Source organism: Peromyscus californicus, unplaced genomic scaffold (genome assembly GCF_007827085.1).
Source record: "Peromyscus californicus insignis strain IS unplaced genomic scaffold, ASM782708v3 Scaffold_10__1_contigs__length_136768540, whole genome shotgun sequence".
Lineage (NCBI taxonomy): Eukaryota > Metazoa > Chordata > Mammalia > Rodentia > Cricetidae > Peromyscus > Peromyscus californicus.
In genome coordinates this window covers 54,795,106-54,822,397 of record NW_026294391.1, presented here as the reverse complement: position 1 = coordinate 54,822,397, position 27,292 = coordinate 54,795,106, and the positions used below count along the sequence as shown (strand labels likewise).

General features: G+C 38.6%; 1 protein-coding gene across 2 annotated transcripts in view; it reads left to right on the top strand.

The window, feature by feature from the left end:
* Ophn1 (oligophrenin 1) overlaps positions 1-27,292 on the top strand; it is a 358,580-nt gene that overhangs the window by 220,721 nt on the left and 110,567 nt on the right. For both annotated transcript variants that reach the window (XM_052733231.1, XM_052733226.1), the window contains exons 12-15: positions 4,902-4,980; positions 7,869-7,902; positions 8,571-8,633; positions 9,395-9,469. In XM_052733231.1, coding sequence (XP_052589191.1) covers positions 4,902-4,980; positions 7,869-7,902; positions 8,571-8,633; positions 9,395-9,469 — 251 coding nt within the window. The remainder of the gene's footprint in view (positions 1-4,901; positions 4,981-7,868; positions 7,903-8,570; positions 8,634-9,394; positions 9,470-27,292) is intronic.

The following is a 27,292-nucleotide window of genomic DNA, read 5'->3' as shown; positions in this document are numbered from 1 at the left end:
AACACATAGACTGAGACACACACATACACATTGGCAAACCAGAAATCCCCTAAGAACACAAAATTGGAAATCATAATATAGAAGCAAAAGATACCTTTACCCTTTAAAATAAAAGCATTTGATATTATTTTGGTGATAGGCATGCTTTGTGGTTAAGAAGTTGGTCCAAAAGTCAGTGAATAAGCTATGTGATTTATTTTTATCCGTTTTTTTATATACCAGGCACTGGATAATAGAGAAGAATTTAGTAAAATAATCAGATTGCTAGAAAGGAACTTAATAAATTATAGTATCATAACCACTAGGGACTGATATCAACAAGATCAGTTAGACTGAGAGATTAGGACATTTTTCCTATCTAGAAATAAGTAACTGTCTGTTGCCCTATTTAAAAATTGGGATATTTTTGGACCCTCATGATTTTGTTTTATGGGTTTATGACTTTTTTTTAAATAGATGATCCCAGTCAAAAGGACTGTGATAGTAAATATTGCTACCAGTAACCACATTTTCCCGATAACATCATGCCCTGTAGGATGAGACAAGCAACTGTGGACTCTGACTTCCCTGTGTGAACCTGTAGCATCTCTGGTTCTTCAGCATCAAGGTGCTTAAAAGTGATCAAATTTTCCACATCTGATTCCATGTTGATTCCCTTTTTACCTTAAATTTGCCAGCTACCTGTAAATAATATCCCTAACTCAAAGCAATCACACTTTGGCCCTGGATGACAGACTGGGTCACTTTATTTTTATATTTCTTGCACAGTGTGCTGTGCTTGGCTCATTGTAGGTAGTAAATTTGTTGTTAATTTGTAGATATGTTTTTTTTCTTTCCCATAATTCTGAGGAATTTTTAGAGTAGAACCCGGGAATTAAAGTTATGATGCATCTGTGACTTTAGTTACCATATTATTTGCACTTTAAAAACCATTGTCTTATTGAATCCTCTCACCGCATTTTATAAATGAGGACACTTTTGCTGCCTGAGGGCCCAGCCTCCAACAGTGCAGGGCTCTAAGGGAATCCACAGAGTCGGTGTACTAGACTTTTTTATCTGCGGGGGTAAGGGGAAAAAGACACTCACACACTCTCTTGATGGTTTCCTTCTTTATTCTTCTTCTGTAGTCTCTTCTTTATTTTCTGGTAATTTCCTTCACTCATTCTTGATGATGTTTTCCTTCTAACTCTATCTCTATTCTTTCCCTTATAGCTTATATACCCCAGCAAAATCTTTCAGGCAATGTTAAAAATCACAATATGGTTACATTCTATTTTTCAAGTGAATGATTACAATGAATACAAGTAAAAATCAGCACGTTTTCCACATCCCTTACATGATTAAACATTTTACATATTATAGGTGAAAAACAAATTATCCCCAAAAACCCACATACATGCATACCCAAGCAACTTGTTGTATATTAATAGTGTAGACAAGCAAGGTATTCTTCTCAGTCAGGTCTTTTACTGGCAGATTGCATTTTGTGGTTACAAAGAAAGTGCCAAGCACTTTATTACTTATCTTGAAAAGTAATCTTTTAAGGAATCTTAAAGGAATCACAAACCTAAACTTTTATACATGAAAAACAGTCAGCTCTACTTTAAATCTTTAGGGGGATTTTATATATATATATATATATATATATATATATATATATATATATATATATATATATATATATATATATATATATATATATATATAAAATCTTTTATATATATATAAAACTATTGTTGAGTATATATATATATTATATATATATAATATATATATATATATAATATATATATCAGGAGATTGAGGGCAAAAATTGGTACAAGGGAATTAATTATTACCTTTGGTCATTAACCAATCCTAGCAAGAAAGGCATGTCAGCCAATGATAATTGGGCTGCTTTGTGCTTGTTCCATTACCTTAAAGAGTTCCTCATTCAACTATGTGCCTTTCTAAAACTTTAGATTGTCTTCTTGGATTTTTCACCTCAAAGTATTTGACAAAAACATCTTAATTTAAGTTATTTTCAAAGCTTTATTTCAGCTATGATGCACTCCAAATCCTGTGAACACATCTTCCAATATTAAAGTTAAAAGAATTTAAGCTAGCTGGGCTACTGGGACTCAATTGTTTTTCATAATCATTAACCTAAGTCACAGTCTATATGGCTCCTCAATATAAACTCATGTGTTCAAGCTGTGTGACACTTTCATGTTTTATTTTTATCAAAATTCTATTTAAACTAACATTATTGTTATCAATTAGACTGTACAGCTTAGGAAGAAATCATCTTCATAGTAATCCACAGGTAAAAATGCCCAGTAGAATGGGATATTTCTATGAGATAAACACACTACATTACAGGCAGTGAGGCTCTCCCCACAGGCATTCACACCATGTCAGATACGAGGGAAAGATGGCAGCGGCAAACACGTAAAGGCACAGCAGAAGCAAAAAACACTCTGAGGGCTGTGGTCTCAGGGCCTTGCCTATCTGAAATTTACCTATCAGGGTTTTGTTTCCTGGTGGATTGATCCCCTGAAGTCAATTGCCATCTGCTGTTCCTCTGACGTGGCTACTGTCCGAACACCAAGCCTCAAATATATTAATTGACTCTGTAGCAAGGCAGAACCCTGGTCTGTGGGTCTCCACAGTCATTTCCTTTGTTATCTTGTGTCATTATTGATTAGAATAGTCAATATCATAATGAAAACATGCTGACACATCTATCTGCAAGAGGGACTTTGTCAGGTCTGTGGTAGCTACTTCCCTCACTTGCCTATCTGATCTCAGAAGAGCCAGGCTTCCTGGCATGTACCACACACATTAACTCATACTCTCTAGAGTGCCATGCAAAGGTCTCTTAATCTATTTTTTTCTAGTTCAGAAAGATCGAATAGCATTACAAAAATTAATGTTTGTTCCAATACTTGAAATTGTAGGCTCATATCACACAAGAGTTTGGAGGGTCTTAACAATAATTTTAGCAAGTTATGTTGCTTTCCAAGTGCCTCCTGCCTGTCAGACCCTGTTCTCAGCCCTTTAAGTGTAATTTAGTTTTCATCATATAGAGGAGTAGAGGTTACTACTACCTCAAGTTCATAAAGGAAGAGAAGTAAGCAAAGAAATGTTAACCAACTTGAATAACGCAGCTACTAAATAGTAGAGCCGGGGCCCGAGTCCAGGTGTTTGAATCTCTAAGGAAGGCCACCTCCTTAACCATTGTACTCTACTTCATATGTGCCATACATTGCCTGTTGGTTCCAGATGGGCAACTGGAACTTCCAGGAGGACAATTTGTCTAAGGTCATAATGAATCCTATGTGAGGGAGCCTGGACTAGAACTTAGTTCTTTTTCCAGTCTCTTGTCTTGTCCTTAATAATATTCTTTGAATTTGACTATTTGTAGCACTAAAGAATCTCCAAATACTTCCCTAAGAGTCGTACATTTATACTTCTAGTCTCTCTCTACGGTCAAAAGTGAGCCTACGGCTAGGGCAGCTGGATTTCATGAGTGTTTCTTTCTCTCCCTGTCTGTTTTTCATGTCTGTTGTTCATTTGCTTGCTCTCCTTCCATTTGACTTTGCAATTTGGCTGATAGCTATCTTCGTAGAGAGCCCTAGACTTTCCAGTCCAGCAATATGTATCCCAAAGGATGAGGTTCTTAGAGAAAGATAAATTTGAAAGGGTCTAGTTTCTAGAACCAAGTGCTGGCTTTTGGTTAATTTTATCTTAAAGATCATTTGGCTTGCCGGGTAAAGGGTATTTTGAATGAAACTGGCAAGTATGACAGGAATCCCCTGATGTCAGCACTGGGAAGTACTTCCCAGAGTGTATGTTCCAGCACCCTTAGAGATGAAGAAGTGGCAGTGCAGAGAGGCATTGTGATTAACCCAGCACTGCTGAATGTTCTTGTTACTGCTCTTACATTCTGCAACTCTGAGTGAGGCTGAACGATACAGAAAGCTGAGAGGCAAGCTTCTTAGAATGATGTTGCTAGCTAGAGACTGCACCAAGACTTCAAGCTTGCGGTGATATGGTCAACCCCAAGTGCCCAGTTTGGTTCTGAAGGTCAGAATATATTATTCTAGGTATATCAATCTTTAATGTATCTGGATAAAAACAGTGTCGTCCGTTCATTGCTTTAATACCGAAGAATGGGTTATATATAAGCATCAGAAATTTCTTTCTTAGAGTTCTAAAGTTGAAAGTCCAAGATCGCCCGACAGTGGTGGTGCATGCCTTTAACCCCAGCACTCGGGAGGCAGAGGCAGGTAGATCTCTGTGAGTTTGAGGCCAGCCTGGTCTACAAAGCAAGATCAGGACAGGCACCAAAGCTACACAGAGAAACCCTGTCTCAAAAAAAAAGTTCAAGATCACAGGGTTAGCAGGTTTGGAGTCTGGGAATCTTTGTTTCCAAGATAGTACCTTGCTTTTTCATCCCCCAGAAAGAACACATTTCTTGTTTTCACATGGAAGAAGGGATAGAAGGGGATGGATGGATGGACCCACCTCTTCAAACCTTTCTATAAAGGTGTTTTGTCACTTCCTGAAGACTCAACTTATTATTATTGTCTAATGGTGATTATGTTTAATATAGGAATTTTTGGAGTGTGTGTGTGGGTATGTACTTATATTTCCAGACCATAGTAGATGGCCAACAAGTAAATAGAATTAAAAAAGTTTGGAGCAATTTTCCACAGACAAGAGGCCTTACAGTATAGATGTTCAGAATCCGGTTTGTGAAATACATTGCATGCATGTATGAAAATGTTCTAATAAAATCCATCATTTTGTACAATGACTATCCACTAATTCAAATTGTATAAAAACGATGAAAGAAGCACAAGATACCTTTCTCTCAGGTAAATTTTCTGATTTAAACTTTTCTTTTTGCCACACAGACCAGGAACCATCACTCTGCAGGCACCTTCAGAAGCCAATAGAAGGCTATGGATGGAGGCCATGGATGGGAAAGAACCTGTAAGTTACCTCAGACTCTCTCTCTCTTTCCTTCTCTCTCCCTATCTCTCACTCTTTCTCCCTTTCTTTCCCTCTCTCTACCTCTCTCTGTCCCTTCCCCCCTCTGTCTCTCTCTGTGTCTCTGTCTCTGTGTCTCTGTCTGTGTCTCTGTCTCTGTCTCCATCTCTGTCTCTCTCCCTCTCTCTCAATGACTCTCTGTCTCTGTCTCTGTCTCTCTCTCTCTCTCGTGTGTGTGTGTGTGTGTCTGTGTGTGTGTGTGTGTGTGTTTGTGTGTGTGTGTGTGTGTGTGTGTGTGTGTGTGTGTGTGTGTGTGTGTGTGTCTGTGTGTGTGTGTGTGTGGGGGAACCTCAGCAGCATAGGTCAGTGTATGAGTGCCCTCTAGTGGTTCCAGTAGGGAATTGGCCATAGGTTATTCAGATTCTAAATCTTAGAGCTAGAAGGAACTGTCACTTCCTGAACTCTTGTTTACTCCAACTTGAGTTCTAGAGGTGAAGGACTTCCCTAGTACTTGTCTGTCATTGCCTCCAGAGAGGGCACCAAGGCTCCCTACTTCAGTATTAGACTCTGAAGCTATTCCCAAGTTCTTAGGAATGAAAAGTAATCCCTCTTCATATTATAGAATTGATTTGTAAATATAAAAGGATGGAAAAAATTGTCATGGATGTAAGTAAGCCTCCATTTAGTGTTCCTTTAAAGTGATTTTTCTAACCTCTCTCGTATCACATACTTAGCTGGTTCTCTTTCAGAATTCATTGTTAGGCCGGTAGAGAGAAAAATTCCTTAGAAGAGTCAGAAATGGTTCTAGATCTACAACAATAAAAGCAGAAATCATTGGAAAGTACTGTCTCTTCAACATCTTTCTAGTAGTTTCTTTTAGTGGCATATGGCATAACATGAGCTTTGTGTGTTTGAACTACAAATGCCTGGTCCTGGGTTTGCTGTTACATGGTGATGACTTTAGCAAGTTATTTTACTCTCTGTCCCCCAGTTCTCTTCTTCTTGCTAATGAAATGGTTTTTTTTTTGTTTTGTTTTGTTTTTGTTTTTCGAGACAGGGTTTCTCTGTGTAGCTTTGTGCCTTTCCTGGGTCTCGTGCTGTAGACCAGGCTGGCCTCGAACTCACAAAGATCCACCTGCGTCTGCCTCCTGAGTGCTGGGATTAAAGGCGTGTGCCACCACCGCCCGGCTGAAATTTTTTTTTTAAATGATTTCTATTCTGTGTATCTTCCAGGATCACTTTGAACAATCAAGGGAAAACCATCCTACAAACAGTAGAATGCTGTATTAATTTTGGATCGTCCTCCCTGGTTGGAAGGACAACTGTAGGACTATTACAGTGTTTGGATCCAGCCTTACCTCCTTACTCTCCTCAAGTGAAAAGCTGAACAGCTTGCCCATTGGGGGAAATGTATTGTTTCTTTGTGTCCTTCATTGTCTGTGGAGGACAGAGGCATAATGAGGGACGGTGAGACACCTTAGTGGGTCGAGGTGCCTGCCATCGAGCCTGGGACCTCCTAAGTTCAGTTACCTAGTCCCTACAAGGTAGAAGGAGAGAACTGACTCCCATAAGTTGACCTCTGACCACCACGTGTGCTGTGACATGCACACCCCTCCCTTAACACAAATAAAAATGTAAGTGGAAAAATTAAGAGTGCAGTAGCCATCTCTGAGATTGCATCTGTAGTAGCTAAAGCAGAATGAGGTTCACTTCCTGGAAACCTGAAGCTTGGCCTTTCTATGCCCGTGGTGCTTCTCCAGGGGGATGCTAGGAGTAAGGCATTCATATGTCCACTCCCTCTCCTACACCTGATCTCCCTTTCGGCTGTCGAAGATCAGAAGATATTAGTGGCTTGTTGTGGAGAATGATTCTTAAGCATAGATCCTCTGAATATACAGCCTCAGCGGCTTGATTGCCGCTGACTTTCCTAAGCTCGTTTATAAAAGTCGCAGCAAATGCTGTACAGTGCAGAAATGCCTCTTACTGAAATCTTCATGAGAACACTGACATGTACAGCACTTTTCCTTTCAAAAAGGAGAGGCTGGGCTTAATTCCCTCAGCCTCACCCCACCAGTGTTGCAGCTTCATTAAACACCAAATCCACTGAACATACACGTCCTGTGTATGCCTTTGCTTCAACTGTCCAAGAGGATCAGGGCTTGAAGGAACATCTGTTCCAACCCTGATCGTTGTATTTATGGGGAACGTGAAATTTAGAGAATGGAAAGGGCGTGTCCAGTCTACTAATGGCCTATGGGCACAACCAAGACAAGTCTCAAAGAAGCCAACCTCTCCATTCTGGTCTTGTACATAGTTATCAGAGTGCATACTTCAGGATGACTCTGTGACATTCACCAATCTCCTTCAGAAGAACTCCTTTTTTTGAGACAGGGTTTCTCTGTGTAACAGTCCTGACTGTACTGGAGCACGCTGTGTAGACCAGACTAGCCTCGAACTCACAGAGATTCACCTGCCTCAGACTTCCAAGTGCTGAGATTAAAGGCATGCACCACCACTGCTTGGCCAGAAGAGCTCTTGTCTTTCCAAAGAGAAATATCAGTTAGCTGTTTTACTATTAATGCCTATTAGCCATTTTTTATGTGTTGCTCTACCCCAGAAACACCCTAAGCTTTACCTGAATAAATGCTAAGGTAAGTCAGCTCCAGCTTCAGCTATGCAGACTGTGTGAACATCGAGCCCAGTTCTCAGGGACTGTGTTTTCTAGGAATCTGGGCAAAGAGAACTCTGGTTAACCTCCTTTCCTTTGTTGTTACAGCTCTGGCATCTCTAATGATTCTGATAGTCTAGGGAATGAAATTTAATCCCATTTGCTCTACCTATCTGTAGTGAGTCACAATAACTGAGCCTTTTTGGTTTCTCTTCTTTTGTAGATCTACCACAGCCCTATAACAAAACAGGAAGAAAGTAAGTAATTGCATTTTATGCTCTCCTGACATAAGTGCAAAACTGTCCCGGTGACAGTAAATGCTAGTATTGGTGACATGTACCATTCATGCAAATATGTGCAAAATGAAACCTATCCCTAATTGAAATTGTGTATTGATTGGATTAGGGAAGTCACTCCATTGAAACTTATGGTGTGAATGGTACTGAGGATACAGAGACTATATTATCTCCTCTTTGTTCTAGACAGATGATAAAAATTGTGTGCATTTCCGAAGTAGCATTTCATATTTGATATGGCTCATGTTTAGGGTAGATGTGATATAAAGAGCTGAACAGAAACATTTTGTGTTATGAAAGTCCAAACCTACCCTGAGCATGGCGTCATTCAATGGAAGGGTGAGAGGAGGTGAGCACTTGCCCACCACTACTCTCACCTGTGGCTCTTCCTGTGGCTCTTGAATGTTGGGTAGGAACTTCTTTTTTTTTGTTTTTTTGATACAGGGTTTCTCTGTGTAGCTTTGCGCCTTTCCTGGATCTCACTCTGTAGCCCAGGCTAGCCTTGAACTCACAGAGATCCGCCTGCCTTTGCCTCCCGAGTGCTGGGATTAAAGGTGTGCACCACCACCGCCCGGCGGGTAGGAACTTCTTACTATGCTATGAACTAACTCTCCTTTCCTTCAAAACAGTGGAGCTGAATGAAGTGGGGTTCAAGTTCGTTAGGAAGTGCATCAATTTTATTGAGACCAAAGGTAAGATTGAAACCATCACCTCGACATGATTGAATTTGGCTGTTCTGCTTTTATCCTAAGGAATAAAAAGGGTGAAGGACTTCCCTAGTACTTGTAATCCCTCTTCATATTATAGAATTGATTTGTACATATAGAAGGATGGAAAATAATTGTCATGGATGTAAGTAAGCCTCCATTTAGCGTTCCTGTAAAGTGATTTTTCTAACCTCTCTCGTATCACAGACTTAGCTGGTTCTCTTTCAGAATTCACTGTTAGGCAGGTAGAGAGAATAATTTTGAATGCAGGTAGCTGTGGTGTATGATTCACTCTGTTTTCTTTGAAACTTTGCTTCAGCCTTTCTCAATACAAAAATGAACTTTTGCTTCATATCTTCCATACTCCAACCCTCTCCTCCTTTATATCACTGCTTGAGAGCGATATAGGGGGTTTATGTCACCTCCCTTACCTTTTAATCACTAGCTCCCTTCCAACATGGCAGACTGTTCTATCATGCCTCCCTATACTATAGAGTGTGTTCTCTTCCCTTCAGACCAATAGGGGATAGGTACAATCAAATGGAGTCCTGAATGATTTTTGGATACAATTAGGACGGTAGGACTGTTCCTCAGTAACAGGGAAAGACTGGAGCACTAGAAGAGAGAGGGAGGCCTCTTTGTTGTCTGTGAACTGACACCAGGGTACAAGGGCTTCCCTTCTCTGCCTTGGGGAACGTAAAAGCTGGAGCAATGCTAACTAAGATGATCTGGTTTGCTTTTCCTAGGGATCAAGACAGAAGGGTTGTACCGAACAGTGGGCAGCAACATCCAGGTTCAGAAGCTGCTTAATGCCTTTTTTGGTAACAATTTTACATATTTTTAATTGGGAGTGGTTTATATAGAAACAAATGAGACTGAAAGGGAAAGAACAAATTTCTCAGGAAGATTGAGGAAGAATATTTTAAAGTTGAGCTGTAGTCTTATTTTGTTGCTCAGGCTAGTCTCAAACTCCTAGACTCAAGCAATCATCCTGCCTCAACCTCTTAAGCAGTGCCATGCCTGGCCTGTAGAATATTAAAACTGTTTTCAGAGATGAAACTGACAAATATTTTGCACACTTTGAGTCAGAGACCATCATGCATTGAATACATGTCTGTCACCTCTCGTCCCATCCACTCCTCAGGCCCTAGGAAATCCAGTTCTACCACGGCCTCTTTGCTGGAACTTCTCTGGCCATGATGATCATGTGTGTGCTTGCCAAATCCAAGGAGCACTCCAGTCCATCTTACTTGTTCTCCTGGTTGAACACTGTCTTCTTTCTGGGAACTATCTCCTTACTTGACTCCCGTGATACAATACTCTATTCATTCTTTTGACATTGTGTGTTACTCTTTTGTTGGTGACTCTTCCTGGATCCCCTTTTCCCCTCCTACCTTTTAAAGTTTTAAAAGGCATTTCCCAGGGTTCTGTCTTGGCATGCCTTTACTTTTTCCTCTCCTGAGTGATATTTATCCTGGATATGGGTTACATTTTCCTTTTAAAAGTGTGTGTGTGTGTGTGTGTGTGTGTGTGTGTGTGTGTGTGTGTATGTGTGTGTGTGTGTGTGTATGTGTGTGTGTGTTGTCATCTTTATTGGATGTTGACTCTTAGGACTTATTGAGTGTCTTAGTTCCACTGAATAAAGGACCATTGAGGTGGGGTTTTTGGTTGTGTGTGTTTTGGGGTTTTTTTTTGTTTTATTTTTGTAGATAATTATTGATTCAAGTTTTTTGCTAGTTTGTTAGACCAGACATGAAGTATTCTCTACTGGCTTGTTTAGACCTGCTAGTAAGTCTTGACTTCTCTTGTGTCTTCATTTTTACTGACTAGAACACACATTTGAGGCTGGAGAGAGGCCTCAGTGGGTAAAGCAGTTGCCATGCAAGCATGGGAACCTGAGTCTGGGTCCCTGGAACTCATGTAAAAGCCAGATAAGGTAGGGAGCATCTGTGATCCCAGTGCACCTGTACCAGAATGGCTAGTGGAGACAGGAGCATTCCTGGAAGCTTATGGACCTGCTAGTTTGGCCATGACTGAGTGAAGAAGAGACTATCTAAAAAAGTTTAGATGGTGAGGAGCAGCACAGGAGAGTGAGCTTAGAATCTACCAGCACTTACAGGTCATAGATGATCATATCTTTTCCTCTCAAAATAAATTAATGCTATCCCTGTTATAGGATCCTGTTGCTCTATATTAGTGAGAATCAGGTTATAAAACCATATAGGTGGGCTGGCCACGGTGGTGTATTGGTTATATTGATTATATATGGTGATGTATATTTCTAGCCCAGCTTGGACTATGTAGAATGCCCTGTCCCACAAACCACAGATAGCTATAACAATAACAAAAAGAAATATTATAAGTAATTAGAGAAAATAAATTAAAGTTTCATAAAAAAACCGGTAACCTGTTTCTTGACTTGAAATCTTTAACAGTATTGTTATAAAGCTCATAAAGTGAAGGTATTAAGTTTGGAATATGTAAAACTCATTTTCCTGCTGTGTGCTTGTGATGGTTAATGTTGGTTTATCAACTTGACAGGCTCTAGACTCACATAGGCAGAACTGTGAAGGATTTTCTAGATTGGATCATTTGAAGGTTGGTGACACTTTCCTACATGCTGGGTTACTGACTGCATACAAAGAAAACAGTAAGCTGATCACTAGCACTCATCTCTTTCTCTGCTTATAGAAATACCCTGAAACTGTCAGTCAAAACAGACAAACAACACCAACACCAGCACACCCTTTCTTCCTTAGGGTGTGCTGGTGTCTGGATATTTTGTCTGAGCAATAATAAAAGTAACAGTGGCTTATACCATTTTCTCTATCTGATTACCATTGGTTCTCATTTTCTTTGGGGGCCTATTAGTTATCTTCTGCCTTGACCTAAGAACCACATACTGATTTTCCTTAGACTCATATTCATCTCCATCTCATTCTCTCGTTCCTATTATGTATATTGAATGTCTACTATATACCAGACACTAGTGTTTATTGCTGCCACTTCTCTTTATGCATCTTTTTTGTTCTTTTTTTATTATTCTTGCATATTTCTTTGCTGCCTAGTTTGACTATCAACTCACTTCCATTAAATGCTCTCCCACTGCCACACACTAGAGCTTTTCCAGGTACAGGTAGCTGGTCAAGATGATAAGAAATACAATACTCCTCTCTAGAACATGAAGCTGTCATCTGAAAAGTGTATTTATAGAATTCTCAGGTAGGTAACATATGCTCTTGAGTGTCTCTGCCCCTGTATCTACTAGTTTCTCAGCTCTCTAGGAATCTGGTATTAAATACAGTATTTGTGTAAGAAATGAATCTTTCAATTAATTCACTACCTGTATTTGTCAGGGTTCTCATGGGAACAAGTAGAATGTTCATATCTCTATCTATCTCAAAAGGGTTTTTTTAGATTTGTTTATGCAATACCACCTAAGTGGTCCAAAAATGGCTGTTTTCACATTGGAGAGGCTGAGAACCCAGTGGATTCTCAGTCAATAAAGCTGCAAGCCTCAGTAGTTTCAATCTGGCATTTATGGTCTGGAGGATTTCTGGAGAGCCATGAGGCTTCAGTTCCTGTTAGAGGGCTGAAGAAACTCGATTTTGATGCCGGTGATGGAGAGCAGTGGCAGTAACATGGTAGATAAACTCACCAGCATGATATAAAGGGGAGCATTCCCAAAGCAAAAGGGACCTCCCTGCAAGCCCTCTTCCCCTTTTTTACTTTTATTGGTTCTTTGTGGATTTCACTTCATGCATTTGGATCCCACTTATTTCCCTGTCCCATTGAATATGCTCTCTGTCCTTGCAACCTTCCCCCAGAATAAAACCAAATTTAAAAGAAAAACCAAAAACTCAAACAAAACAAAAACAACAAAAACAAAAAAAGAATCTTGTCATGGAAGCTGTAGCGCAGCCTGTCGAGACACAGTTTACCCTTTAGTCTGTTCATCTTTACTTGCACCTGTTTGTAGATGAATTTCTAAACAGTCTTATTAAATAAGAAACACAGAGCCAAATACAGAGGTAATAGCCAAAGAGATCAGAGAACTAGTGAAGAGCCGTGACTACCTTATCTTACCACCTCGTCACTGTTGCTTCCCCAGAGAGAGCTTCTTCCTGTGTAACCTGTGTTTTTATAGCCTTTTTGTTTTGCTTTCTCATTGGCTCTTAGCCCAGCCACATGACTTCCTTGTCACTGCCTTTCTATACAGACCTCCAGGTCTCTATGGTTGGTACTGGGATTAAAGGCTCATGTCACCACACTTGGCTGTGTCCTTGACCACACAGAGACTCTGCCTGCCATGTGATCGGATTAAGGGTGTGTGCTACCACCGCCTGACTTCTGTTTATGGCTATGTGACCTCGATATGTGACCTCTTATCTCCAGGCAAACTTTATTTATTAACATACAAGTAAAATCACATTTCAGCACAATTAAAATATCACATTTCCCCCTTTTATTCTAATAAAAAGAAAAAAGTTATAACTAATATAAGAAAAACTATATACAATAAGCATAATAACTATATACAATATATACAAGCAATAAATACCTCAACAATGTCTAGTCCATTTGCATTTGACAGAATCAGAGAAAATATTCCATTATCTATGCTATTTTGGTAAGTCCAAAATGTACCTGATTTACTTTCTATCCTATCTTATATTACTACCAGAGAACTATCTTATAATGTCTTTTAAATTTATACACTTACATCTCTTTAGTGAGTTTTTTTTGAGATTCTTAACAAGCAAAACTATAACTATAACTATCTAATCTTCAACTCACTGTAACTATCTAATCTTCAACTCCCTCAGAGACCCAAGAAGGAAATAATATTACCTAGTAAAACAGGAAGTACAAGCAAGCAGCTTCCAAAAAGTTGTGAGTTGACAGAAACAGCCAGCTGCCTGGACAGTCACCTGAGGTTTCTCCACAACGTTGGGGCATCATCTTCAGCCTATCGGCTTGGTGTATCTGACAGACTCATTTGTGAAGTAGGATGTACACAAGGCCTATAGTTTGACCTCACATTCGGTGTGAGTAGTCCATGTACCAGATAAACCTGAATTTCACTAGTGTCCTATCATGATTCAGGATTTTAAATTTTGGAAATTGTTGATGTTTTTGGAATTTAGCTGTCCATTCTTCTCAGCTTGTGGGTAGCTTCATCTCTTTTATTAAATGCCAGTCTTCTATTGAGAGGTGTGAGCCTAGTTACTCTTCAAGAATAACTGTTTCAGCTGCTGTTCCACTGCACACCAGAAGCCATCAGCCCACTGCCTGTTCAGCTGCCTTGGAAGAAAGGGGCACTGTACCTTTTCTGGATTGTAAAGGCCACTTCAGTGATGGTGCCATATTGTCCTGGCCTCAGAGGACGCCTCTTGCTAAAGCCACAACCACACTTGTCTTGGCAAGAATCGGTAGTCCTTTGTTTTGTGTTCTGTCTGTCCATTTTGTCCTGTTTGTCAGCCGTCGATTCGAGGATACTTTGTTGTCCAGTGGCTAACTTTGCCACAATGAAAATTAACTCCATATGCAGTTTCTTTAATGCCCATATCTTTTCTGAAGCAGATTGGTGCTGCCAGGAGCTGACATGTCTCATAGTCATAAAAAAAGAAAAAAAATTTTAAATTTTAAAAAATATTTTAAATGCCATATTCTGTAAATCAGCTCTAGTGTGCTGGGTGCAGGGCCTAGTCTCCTGTGAGCTGTAGATGGTGTAGAACAGGGTTAGTTCACTCACTCTTGTGACCCCAGAGCCAGCTCTCTTGCCTGCCACAGGTAAAAGGGATGGAGTGGGGAGGGAAAGACACAACCTCCTTATATCTAGCCCATAGCTAGAAAGTACCACCCTCAGTCAGCTTGGATCTTCCCATGCAGTTAATGTAACCAAGAAAATCCCTCACAGGCATGTTTAAAAACTCGCTTTTTAGTTGATTCTAGCTCTAGTCAAATTGACAACAAATATTAACCTTCACACTAATGATGTCCCCAAGTCACAAAGCTTACAGTTCAATGCTGATTGTAGTTCCATATTCAGCCATCTCTCACATATTCTGAATGATAGTAGAGGTTGCCACATCAAGTGTGACTTGGTCTTGGAAACCTGACTGGGGTGATATGGGAATGAAGAAATGACAGACACTGAAGAAACAGGACACACATATAGAAAAGCTGGGATTGGGTGAGCTGTGTTCAAGTAAGCTGTGCTCGCTCTGATGGAGGACACCTACTATGCCACAATCTGGAAACTCAGTGTTTTTTATATACAGCACTCAGAGTGTTTACATGTATAGCACAAGGAAGAGGAGTTAGCTAGTCTTGATGGGAGGTGTGTGTAGGGAAGCAGTCTCAGGCTGTAGATGGAAGCTGATGTTGCTAGTTTTTGCACACATTACCAACATCCCCTACATGAACAAGAGGAAGGCTTTGCTGATTCCCTGAGCCTGACTTTGGGAACATTTTGCCATTCCCATGAGTCTGAGGTGTTGGAGTCCTTGACATGACTATGCTCATGTCAATAGTACATTTACTCAGAACTTCATCATTCCCCACAGTATAATTGTCAGATACTTTTTACAATGTAGTTCCATGTACTTTTCAAGTTAAAATAAAGAAAAAATTAGAGACCAACTGAATTTATTGTTCAAACGTTCTCAGTGAATCCCACTGTAGTATGAGTGCAATTCTCAGTTGGTTTCATGGGTTGATCAGTCAATATGGTCATTGAGAATGTTGCATTCCATAGGAAGCATATTTATAAAATAATATGGAGTATTATAAAGAGAACAAATCAAAACTGCAAGCATAAAGGCAACAAATGATAGACTTATCCATTAAGGATTTCTTTTTAAAGGGTATTTTTTTTGAGACAGGGTTTGGCTGTATAGTCCAGACTGGCCTTGAGCCTACTATATAGCCCAGACTGACTCTGAATTCACTATTTACTCCAAGATAGTCTCAAACCTGCCACCTTCTTGCTTTAGCCTATTGAGTGTTGTGATTGCAGATGAGTAACACCACACTTGATTAACATTAAGAATTAAAATAGATCTGGAATATATATTTTTGTGATGTTAAAAAATCAGACCTAAGGCATTCTAAATGCTAGAAAGTTGTCTAACACTGATCTAGAAACACCCTTGATCACATGGCTTGTTGTACCTATCACATTATATTGAAATTATCTTTGGATATGTGTCTCTTCCAGTAGAAGTCTTTTTCTCCAAAACAAGAACCATCTGTTACATGGCTATATTTGATACTACAAATTATCTGCCACATGTTATCACAATTCACAGTTAATTGTGAATCCCTGCAAACAGCATTAATATCACTCAGTCATCTGAAATGTCATGCAATTAAGACTTGGGAATAGATTATAATTGGCAAACCAGTAGTATTAATATGGAAGCAAAAACTTTTAATGATACCAAAATCCCAGTCAGAAGGGATTCTTCATTTAATCCAGGTGGGTTAGAATCGACAAAAGCAAACTGCTCCATCCTCTGGCAGAGAGCATCTTTTATTTGTTGCTATTTAAGCCCCTGTCTTTCTCCCAGTGATATTGTTCTTTTGCTTGCCAGGTGCATGTGACTTTCTTGTGAGTGTAAGCTATTATTTCCTGCTTAGTTCAGGATTCATTCTTCCAAGCCTCATTCAGATTTCTGTTTTATTCTTATTACAGCATGCTGTGGTTTTCCTCTAGTGGAGCAATTGCCACCTTAGAACAAGAAAAAATACGTTATCTGTGTAGTCAGACAGTTTTGTTATTCCTCCATATCTGTCTACTTTGGGAACTTGGTTAATTAATAAAGTCCCATTTTGATATTGTAAGGGAAGAAAAATAATTATCCCGAACTGTTCATAGGTTCTTATTTGGAATGGATGCCTATAAAAATAAAAAACAAAACAAAACAAACAGAAGTTAATGCCCATGCATATTTCATATATAAAAGAGTGACATCCAGGAAATGAGTAGTTCTCAAAGAGTTATTTTTGAGTTATAGCCTGTGCAGCATCTTCAACAATTTACAGAGAAATGACAAGACAGAAAGAAGGGGCAACAGTTTGTGACAAGACAACCGCCTAGCCAAGGTCAGTTAGTAGACCTTGTTCATTCCTCTGGCACTGTGTTCTGGCTGACAATGTCTAAAGTTGTGGCCAGTCATTGGTTATCCTTGGTTCTCTCTAGTGGATGTGGGATTCTTTTATCTGTAAATCTATGTCCTGCTTTTAGAAATGCGGGAGGTGGGGGGGGAGGTCTTAGGGCCTTGCTGCATCTGCTGCTGTTTAGTTGTCTCTGTTTGCTTATTTGTTTCTTATGTGATGCTGGGATTTGAACCCAGGGCCTCACACTTGCTAGACAAGTGCTCTATAACTGAGTTTCCTTTCCAGTCTCCTTGCTTGTTTTAATTGCTTTCAGTTGCACAATGCTTCACATTTGGGATGGCATATTCTGTTCTTCAGTAGCACTGTAACCTCTGAGGCCAAAGCTCACTTCACTTTCTGTGTGTGTGTGTGTGTGTGTGTGTGTGTGTAGTGTATCTGTATGAGTGTATGTGTGTGTGCTGGTGGGTCTGCTTGTGCGTGTGCCAGAGATTGACCTCAGACATCTTCGTCTCTACCTTATTTATTTAAGATTTATTTATTTTTTACTTTATGTATATGTGTGATGGGTGTCTGGGTGTATGTATGTGTACTACACACATGTAGGTACCTGTGGAGTCTGAAAAATGTTGTCTGATCCCTTGGATCTGGAGTTGTGAGCTTCTTGATATGGGTACTGAGAACTGAATCTAGATCCTCTACAAGAACAGCTACTGCTCCTAACCACTGAACTGTCTCTCCGTCCCCATGATTATTGAGACAGGATCTCATAGGGAACCTGGAGGATACTATGTTAGCTAAATTGACTGGCTAGAGATTCCTGGGATCTGCCTATATCTGCCCCCATGGCCATCACTTGGTTTTGAGACAGGTACTTCCATACCTACCATTTCACATGGCTGCTGGAGATCCAAATTCAGGTTCTCATGTTTGCACAGCAAGTGCATTCCCCACTGAATTATCTCCATAGATACCCCCACAACTTCATTTAAAACAAAACCGTTTATCACTTCTTTTTCATTAACAATTCTGTCCTTTGCTATGTTTCTATTATTGTGCATTTCCTGGTGTGATATAATTATTTCAGGGTTCATCTGTTCACAATGAGCATCTCAAGGAAAGGGACCATCTCTTAATCTGGCTTGTAAATCACATATTCATGCATATTTGCAGTGTGAAGGATTTTAATATAAAGGAATATGACTTTGGATAATTATACCCTCCATTACTCTCTGAAATACATAGAAAATTCTCAAGTTTGAGTTTAAACAGTTAATGTGCTTAACACAAGAAATTATTGCCATCAGATTACTTGAATGATCCTTAGAAATTCCCCATATGCTAATGAATCAAAGCTTTTAAGGACACGGTTTCTGTTTTTAGGATTAACTTCAGTCCTACCAAGGGGGCCCGTAGGCTAGCTCATTATATAGTCTGCTTTACAATGACATACATGTGCTGGTATCTCTGCCTATCTTGTGTATGTTAACTGCTTATCCCTTTTGGATTTAGAAGAGGTTGAATAAAAATCCAGAAGTTTCTCTTTCCTGTTTTATTTGGCCATTTCTATGCATTCTCTCTTTTCCATTCCCTCCTACCCTTCTTCCTCTCCCCTTCCCCCTTTTCATTCTTGTTCTTTTCCGAGTTTTTCCTTTCTTAGATGTCTCCATGTAGTGTTGTTGGTTGTTTTTTTTACTCTTTACTCTTTGGGGAGCCTACCACCCAGCTCCCAAATAAATCACACATGGAGGCTTATTCTTAATTATAAATGCCCAGCCTTAGCTTGGCTTGTTTCTAGCCAGTTTTTCTTAAATTATACCATTTGTCTTTTGTCTCTAGGCTTTTATCTTTCTCTTACTTCTATAATCTTGTTTTCAACTCATACTCCATGACTGATTGGGTGGCGGGGTGGCTGGATCCTAGCATCCTCCTTTCCTTGTTCTCTTGCTCCTTGATTCCCCTCTTATGGTCTTCTCCTTCTATTTATTTTCTCTCTGCCTGACAGTCCTCCCTATCCTTTCTCTTGCCTCGCTGTTGGCCATTCAGCTCATTATTACATCATCAGGTGTTTTAGACAGTCAAAGTAACACAGCTTCACAGAGTTAAACAAATGCAACATAAAAGAACGCAACACATCTTTGCATTATTAAAACAAATGCTCCACAGCATAAACAAATGTAACACATCTTAAACTAATACTCTCCAACAATGTAGTCCCTTGCCCCAGTTCTCTCCATGATCTTCTAGTCCTCAGGATAGGGCCTATTCATTGTGTATTTATTGTTACCTGTGTGCTTTCACTCCTGAGAATAGGAACCATCTTACAGAAGAAAACTAATACATACTTTCCAAGTCAGTCCTGAGGTTTTATGAAACAGTAGTTGTTAGTGCAGTCCTATCTCTTCTTCATCCTAGTGTCCAAGTTGCATCCACTAACCTTATGGATACACACCTATTTTCTGCGTGTTCCTCCCAGCTACTCAGGTGGACAGTTGAATTACTTCCTGCCTTGGGCAATTACCTGCTATAATGGCTCCAGCCATTAGGCTTCTGATCTGGGTTCTAGTGGTGGTGGTGGGGATTTTGTGAACTCCATAGGTTTGTTTTCAGACTTGAGATTTAAGTGGGGTAGTGTTCCTAAAAAAATGATGGAGGATCATTGCAAGTAAAAATATATTTCTCAATTCAATTAAAATTCCAGACAAACAGACTTACACTTCTGAGAAAAAAGTAAAATGTAAAATTCAACTTAACTGTTCATTCTATATTTTATCTGGTAATCAATCTGGTGTCAGGTTCTGCAGGACTATATCTAGTTCTCTTGGGTAAGGACTTAGATATTTAGTTTAACAGCAATGTGAAGCCCCAGAGGTGTTTTATGATTAGATTTCCATCTTGATAACTTGATGATTCCGAAAGCCACTAAAATAGACTGCTGATGAAATGAATCCAGGTTTGTTATTTAGAGTACAGAGTAAAGCCACTACCATGACAACACTTGGTCCGTGTAACCTCTTAGAAAAGGAAATCAAAGATTAGGGGTGCCTATTTATAATACTTTTGGAATCTGGTTTTGGCAGGTCTTCGTTGGGATCTGCATACTTAAAATTGGATAAAGTTAATGATACAAATTGATATTAAAATCAGATCACAGCTTGTGACTTATGTCTTCAAGAGCTTTGAAGTGAATTTTGAAGAGCAAGCGTGCATTTGATAACCTCGTTCTTGACTCTTCTAAGAAGTCACTGTTTATCTACTTGCAAGCTACTTGATAGCTTGTTGTTTGGATAAATGGATTCCAGGAAGTTTCTGAAGTGAAGCTGTTTGCAACTTCCATGTACTGGCATGAATTTCTTGGAATACTAATTCAAGTTAATGCAGAGAATTAAGCCACACACTCATACTGTTCAACACGGTAAATTGTATGTCTCCCTTCAGTTTCAGTTCCTATTCTTAATTTTTCACCCTGAGGTGTGCCTTTAAAACTTTTTATCTTAATGTAGCTTTAGTCTCAGTAATTTTCTGTGGTGTCTCCAATCCAGAAGTTCCTAACATTTTCATTTATTAAGTAAGAAATTCCACCTAACTTATTAACAAGTATGCATATCCTTGGAACTTAGTAGCCCTTTTTATTTTAATTTGAGATGAGAGAAAATAATGCATAGGCTACCAATAAATTAGCATAACATCTCTGAAGAAAATATAGGTCTGTTCTATGGGCAACAGATAAAATCATCTAGCTATGCCTGTGTATTAAAATTTTCCATAGAATTAATCAGGCCTCTATTGAGGGATATCTACTTTTTTAAAAATTTTGCTTTTTGTTTTTAATTGTAGTGAAACATGTATAATAAAATTGGCCATATCAACCAATGTTCAGCAATGTTAAATATATCCACATTATTGTACAGCTAATATCCAGAGCTCTTCCCATCTTGCAAAACCAAAAATCTGTACAATTATGTAACAACCTTCCATCTTTACTTTCCCTTACCTCCTGGCAGCTGCCAGTCTACTTTCTATCTGTCAATTTGACTACCTAAGAGTCAGGGGACCTTATATTAGTGGAACATTTAATTCCTGTCTGCATATGACTGTCTTATTTTACTTAGTATAATCTTGTGAAGAGTTGCTTATATTGTAGTGTGTATCTAAAATTTTAGCTCTTTTTATTCCACTGTTCTTATACACCACAATCTGATTATTTATTCACCTGTTGGTAGACATTTGTTTCAACCTTTTATCTCTTATGAATAATGGTGATATAAAAATTGATGTATAAATATCCAACCCATCAAGATCCTACTTTAATTTCTTTGAATATATAAGCAGATATGGAATTGCTGAGTCCTATGGTAATTCTATTTTTAGGATTTTTTCTTTGAGAAACTGTAGACAATTTTCTATAGTACCTCTGCTATATTTCCTTTTATGTATGTGAGTGTTTTGCCTTAATGTGTGTTAACTATAAGTATGCAGTGCTCGTGGAAGCCAGAAGAGGGTGCCAGATCCCCTAGAATTGGAATTATAGACAACTGTAAGCTACTATGTGGTTGCTTGGAACTAAACTCTGGTCCTCTGTAAGAGCAACTCTTGCTGTTCATTACGGACCCATCTCTCTAGCCCTCATTTTACATTTTCACACTAGTGTACAAAGTTTCAGGTTGTCCACATTGTCACCATTACTTGTTTTCTGATTTGCTTTCTGTTTTAGTAAGTAACCAATGAAAAGGATATGATACCATATCTTATTGTGGTTTTAAAATTACATTTCCAAATGTTGGCTTTGAGCACCCAGTCCTCTTCCCACTGTAGCCTCCCAAGGCTTTTCTTCTTTTTGTTAGAGTTATATGGGTGACTGTCATGTAGATCAATCTATTTTGAGTTCATTTTTATAGATGGTGTATGGAACAGGTCCAGCTTCATTCTTTTGTTTGTAGATAATGATAAAAACATAAAATACTATCTTTTTCCCACTAAATGATCATGATACCCTTGTTAAAAATCATTTCAGCATACTTGTAAAAGCTTTTTTGAACTCTGCTCTATTACATTGTTCTGCATGTCTACACTGTTTCGATTCCTTTGTTAAAGGCGGATTCACGGGATAATTAAAAGGATACTTTTGTTCCCCTATTGAAGCAGGGAAAACTTTCATTGTTGAGGTATTTCACAAGAAGAAGTAAATTTGAGATTTTATAGAGGCAGACAATCAAGGGAGTCATTGTGAGGTTTATATGAGTCATGAAGAAGGTTGGACATGTCTCCTATATGGAAGGGTGGGGTGATTCTTTGAAATTATTTGTTTTTCAGAACACAAAGGCCAAGGGGATCTCCCAATCATCGTGAATGTTTCTTTGGGACACAGGGTTCGGGCAGAGTTCAACAAATTACTATATTGAAGGCAACTTTCTTTTCTTTGCCTGGATGTTGAACATAATATGATTTGTTGTTGTTGTTTTCTATTTAGATGTTTAAATAGGGAAAGAATCCTGTTTTGGTTAAACAGTTACATTTCTTTTTTTAGTTACTCTACAACTTACTTTTCCAATTAAATACATTATAAACACTGTGTACTCAGTTTGTTCCCAGCTTTCCAAAACAATGCTATGTGACTCAGAATAGACTTTTAAAATGTATTTAGAAGTCATACTTATTAAATTTGCAATATAAAATTTGTCCCTAAAACTATAGTTTTACAATTGAAAAATCTTGTACATAATGGTCTCCAACCCTGCTTCTTTATCCTGGAAGAGAGTTTAATGCCTAGTTGTCCGACCTATGATTAGATGTCTTAGTCACAGGAAACTCATTTGTCCTGGCACATGACCCATGGCTCTGGTTTGACCAGTTCATTCCTGCCAGCATAGCCACTCTCTAAGGGAACCTTAACTGGATTAAAGTTAAATATGGATGTGTCATTCTGGTGAGACAGAGAAGAGGCATCAGAACACAAACCATGAAATAACACAACAGTTTATTACTCACAAGTTCCTGAGATAAAATGGGTACTGCTGAGTGTCATTGATTGTAGGGATGATGTGCTCAACCTGCAGATTGAGCCACTTTGGCCTATAAGATGAGGTCCTTATTTGGGTCCAGGACAATAGCCAAGCAGGTTTTCCATGGAGAATTCCAGTTGATGGGTTTTAAAGCAAGTTCCAAGTGGTTACACTGTTGGAGGAAGGCTGTCACTATGTCATTTAAGATCAATCTGTGCAGGGGCATGGAGTGAAGGGTAGGTTATGTCTGCTGTGTCATAGGAAAATAGATACCTGGACCACAACACTGAGGAGCTTGGAGGACATGGAGAACTGGAAGTTATGGTGAAGGTGAAGTACTAATCTCTGCTGCAGGTATAAGGTTAAACGTTCAAAATGGATGCTGAGCCAACATCGAATTATAAGAACTCACCATAAAATTATGAGACTATTACAAATACCATTGCTATGAATGTTCTAATACATGTGTCCAAGTGAACAAGTTTTTAAGTGAATGTGTACATACATGTCTGTTGCCAATTCACTTACAAGTAGAATTGCTGGTTCATAGTATGTTCATATGTTTAGATTTAGAAACAATCTTGTTTGAGATATTTTTACAGATCATAGTATTACTGATTTGAAGTGTACAATTGAAATTTTTTTTCACTAACTTTACTGAGCAATGTACTCATTCTATAATTCTGTTGTAGAACATTTTCATGACCCCAGTAAGATCTACCTCCCCTGTTCTAATTTCTGATAGTATGTTTGCCTTTTCTGAATATTTGTAAAATTGGTCTTATAGATGGCCTTTCATTTATCATACTGTTTTCTAAGACATCAGTGATAAACACATGCTTCTCTAATTCTTTTCCTTTCTATTGCTGAATATAATTCTCTGGGTGGGTTGCTATACATTGTTATTCTGTTCCCCAGTTGATGATCATTTGAACTATTTCCAGTTTGGGACTATTGTGAATAAATGCTTGTGTCTTAATCTTGGTGTGGATATACAATTTTATTTTTATTGGATAGATACCTGAGAGTGAAATTACTGGGTTGAATAGATAATTGATGTTTTAACTTTTTGAGAAACACAAAAACATGTTTTTTGTAACTGTACTGATTTCTATTTCTACTACTGCTGCCTTAGGGTTCTTGTTTTTCCACTTCTTCACTGTGGTGGTTTGAAAGAAAATGACCCCCAAAGAGACTGGCACTATTAGGAGATGTGGCTTTGTTGGATTAGGTTTGGCTTTGTTGGATTAGGTTTGGCTTTGTTGGAGGAAGCATGTCACTGTGGAGGAGGGGTTTGAGGTCTTATATATGCTCAAGATACCACTCAGTGTGACAGACCACTTCCTGTTGCCTGCAAGCCAAGATGCAGGACACTCAGCTATCTCTCTAGCACTATGCCTACCTGCACGCTTCATGTTCCACCATGATGATAATGGACTGAACCTCTAAACTGTAAACAAACCACCAAAATTAAATGTTTTCCTTTATAAGGGTTGCCGTGGTCATGATGTCTCTTCACAGCAACAGAAAACCCAACTAAGACATTCACCAACATTTACTATTATCTGTTTTACATTTATATAAGAATTCATGAGAGTCTAAAGTGCTATTCTACCATAGCTTTAATTTACAGTTCCGTTATAACTGATAGTGCTGAGCATTTTCCATGTGTTGTTTAGCCATTTGTATAACTTATTTGATGAATCATATATTTTGCCTATTTTTTCATTGAGCTATCATTCTTCTGATAAGAATTATTTGATCAGATAAGTGTTCCCTAGTCTGTTGTTGCACTGTTTTTTTTAAATTAAAAACTTAATTAAAATATAATTTCCCCTTTACTTTTCTCCCTCCAACCCTTCCCATGCCCCCCAACTCTCAAATTCATGGCTTCTTTTTTCTTTGATTATTATTGTTACATATATAAATATATAAATACAACAGGCTGAGTCTGTTTGGTGTTGTTTGTATGCATGTGATTTCAGGGCTGACCACTTGGCATTGGATAACCAACTGAGATTCATCCCTTGGGAAGACTAATTCTCCCTATCTCAACAGTCATTATTTACCTGGAGTTCTCTGTCGACGAGCAAGGAGGTCTTATGAGATTTCCCCCTTCTATGATAGATTGTCTATTGGTGTTGTCATTGTTCAGGTCCTGGCTAGGCAGCTGTATTGTTGAGGTACCATGGACATAGCTTCCCTGTCGTTTCTAGGAGACACAATCTCACAGCAGCCTTCCTGTTCCTCTGGTGTTTACAATCTTTCCATTTCCTCTTCTTCTATGTTACTTGGTTGCAGTAGTTATGTTGTAGGTGTGTCCATTGGTACCGAATACCACACCACCAGTTGATCCCTGCATTTTGGCCAGTTGTGATGTTTTATAATAATGTCTACTACTGCAAAGAAATGCTCCTTTGATGAGAGGTGAGAACTTTATTTATCTATGGGTATAAGGAAAGTATTTAAAATGCAGTTAGGAATTATGCTATTACTGCAATAGTAGGTTCTTCTAAGATTCATGACCTCACTAGGCCCAGGTAGTTGGCTAAATTTCCCCTATTAGGCATGATTTCCTTCCTGTTGAATGGGCCTTAAGTACAATTAAATGGTTAGTGGTTACCACCAATATATAAATGCCACTATTACATCTTTAGGGATATCTTGCCTTGATGGTCATTGTTGTGACTCATAGCCATGACAACTGGGTAAGACTACTGATTGTGCCCCTTCCTTTTCGTACTCTGAGAGCTAGACATCAGAGAGATGGTTTTAGGTCAGATTCAGCTGGAATGTTTTGAGTCCTGTGTCAAAAGGATGTGATGCTTTTGGCATTAGCAAATTACCTTCAACCTCTGGGAGTCAACCAAGGGCAACAGCAATAACCTATATTGTCTGGGGAGTCTCTTGGACTATGTTGACCAACAACTTGAAAAGAGGTTTTTCATGCTGGGTATAGGGGTAATTTTAAGATAGCTTATGGCCCTTGTGGGGAGCATTGTCAGCTCAAGTTATATAACTTCATTTGAACTGTATATGTATACACATTGTTTTCTGTATTATATGTAATTTTAAGTAAATATAAAAATGTAGCATTCCTTAAGGATTGGAGTACAAAATTTTGAAGGTTGGTGATGTCAAATTTATCTTTCTCTTTTGAGCTTATCTTCTCTAAGGACTCTCTGATAAACACAAAATCTCACAGACTTTTTTCTTGTTTTCTGTAAAAGAAATTAGTTATAGGTTGAGGATTTACCTCAGTGATATGGGAGAATACTTGACTAGTATATGTGAGGACCTAGATTCAGTCCCTAGTACCAACAAAAGACAACAACAACCAGTGACTTGGTTTTCATTGATAATACTTTACTGATAAGAGTGCACATTGTTCTGTGAGAGGTTGCTCTTGAACAACGAAGCTCCAGGGCCTTTCACGTATTTAAATGATCAAATTGTCTCAATAGCATAATAGTATCAGTCTTACTTTCTCTACTGAATTACTTTGGGGATATTTAATTAGTTGTAAATATAAGGATTTTTCTGTATTATATATTCATCTTTACCTAAGTAGGTTTAGAAATCAGGAAATGAAAGTCCTTCAGTTTTCTTTCTACCTTTGCAAAATTGTTTTTACTATGGTAGGTGTTCTGCAATTCTGTTTAACTTGATGTTCTTCTTGTCCATTACTATAAAACAGCCCATTAGAATTTTGATGGTAATTATATTGGGTATGTAAATTAATATTGGGGAGAACTGCCATCTCGACCCTTTCAAATGAAATGAGATTCCATTTAATTTTCTTTGCAGTTTTCTGTATACAAAAAGTTTTACTTCAAAATATTTCATTCTTTTTATGTTATAGTGGATTAAGTTCTCTATTAATTCTTTTTAATATTATTCTTTAGTCATATATAGGAATGCAATTGAGTTTTTTCATTGTTGAGCATCTAACACTGGGCCTTGTACATGTTAGGCAGTTACTCTATGACTAAATATAAACCTCCTAACAATTAGGTTTTATGTATTGACCTTGTGTCCTGTAATCTTACTGAACTCATTTGTTAGGTCTGATAATTTGTGTAAGAGGGTTTTTAAGAATTATCTATGTATGGGACTATGTCATTAGGGTTAAAACTTAAGGGCTAGAGAGATGGCTCAGTGGTCAAGAGTGCTTATTGCACAGGCCTAGGGAATGGAGTTTAGATCCCAGCACCCATGTAATAAGCTGGGTCTCCCTGCAAATGCTTGTAACTTCAGCACCAAGTGGGCAGAGATAGGATTATCTTGCTGGCTTCTAGCCTAGTTGAGAAGTTGTGAACTAAGGTTCAGGGAGAAACTTCCCTCAAAGTGTAGACAAATAAAAAACACAGAGCTAGGGCTGGAGAGATGGCTCAGAGGTTAAGAGCACTGACTGCTCTTCCAGAGGTCCTGAGTTCAATTCCCAGCAACCACATGGTGGCTCACAGCCACCTAATGAGATCTGGCTCCCTCTTCTGGTCATACATGCTGTATACATAATAA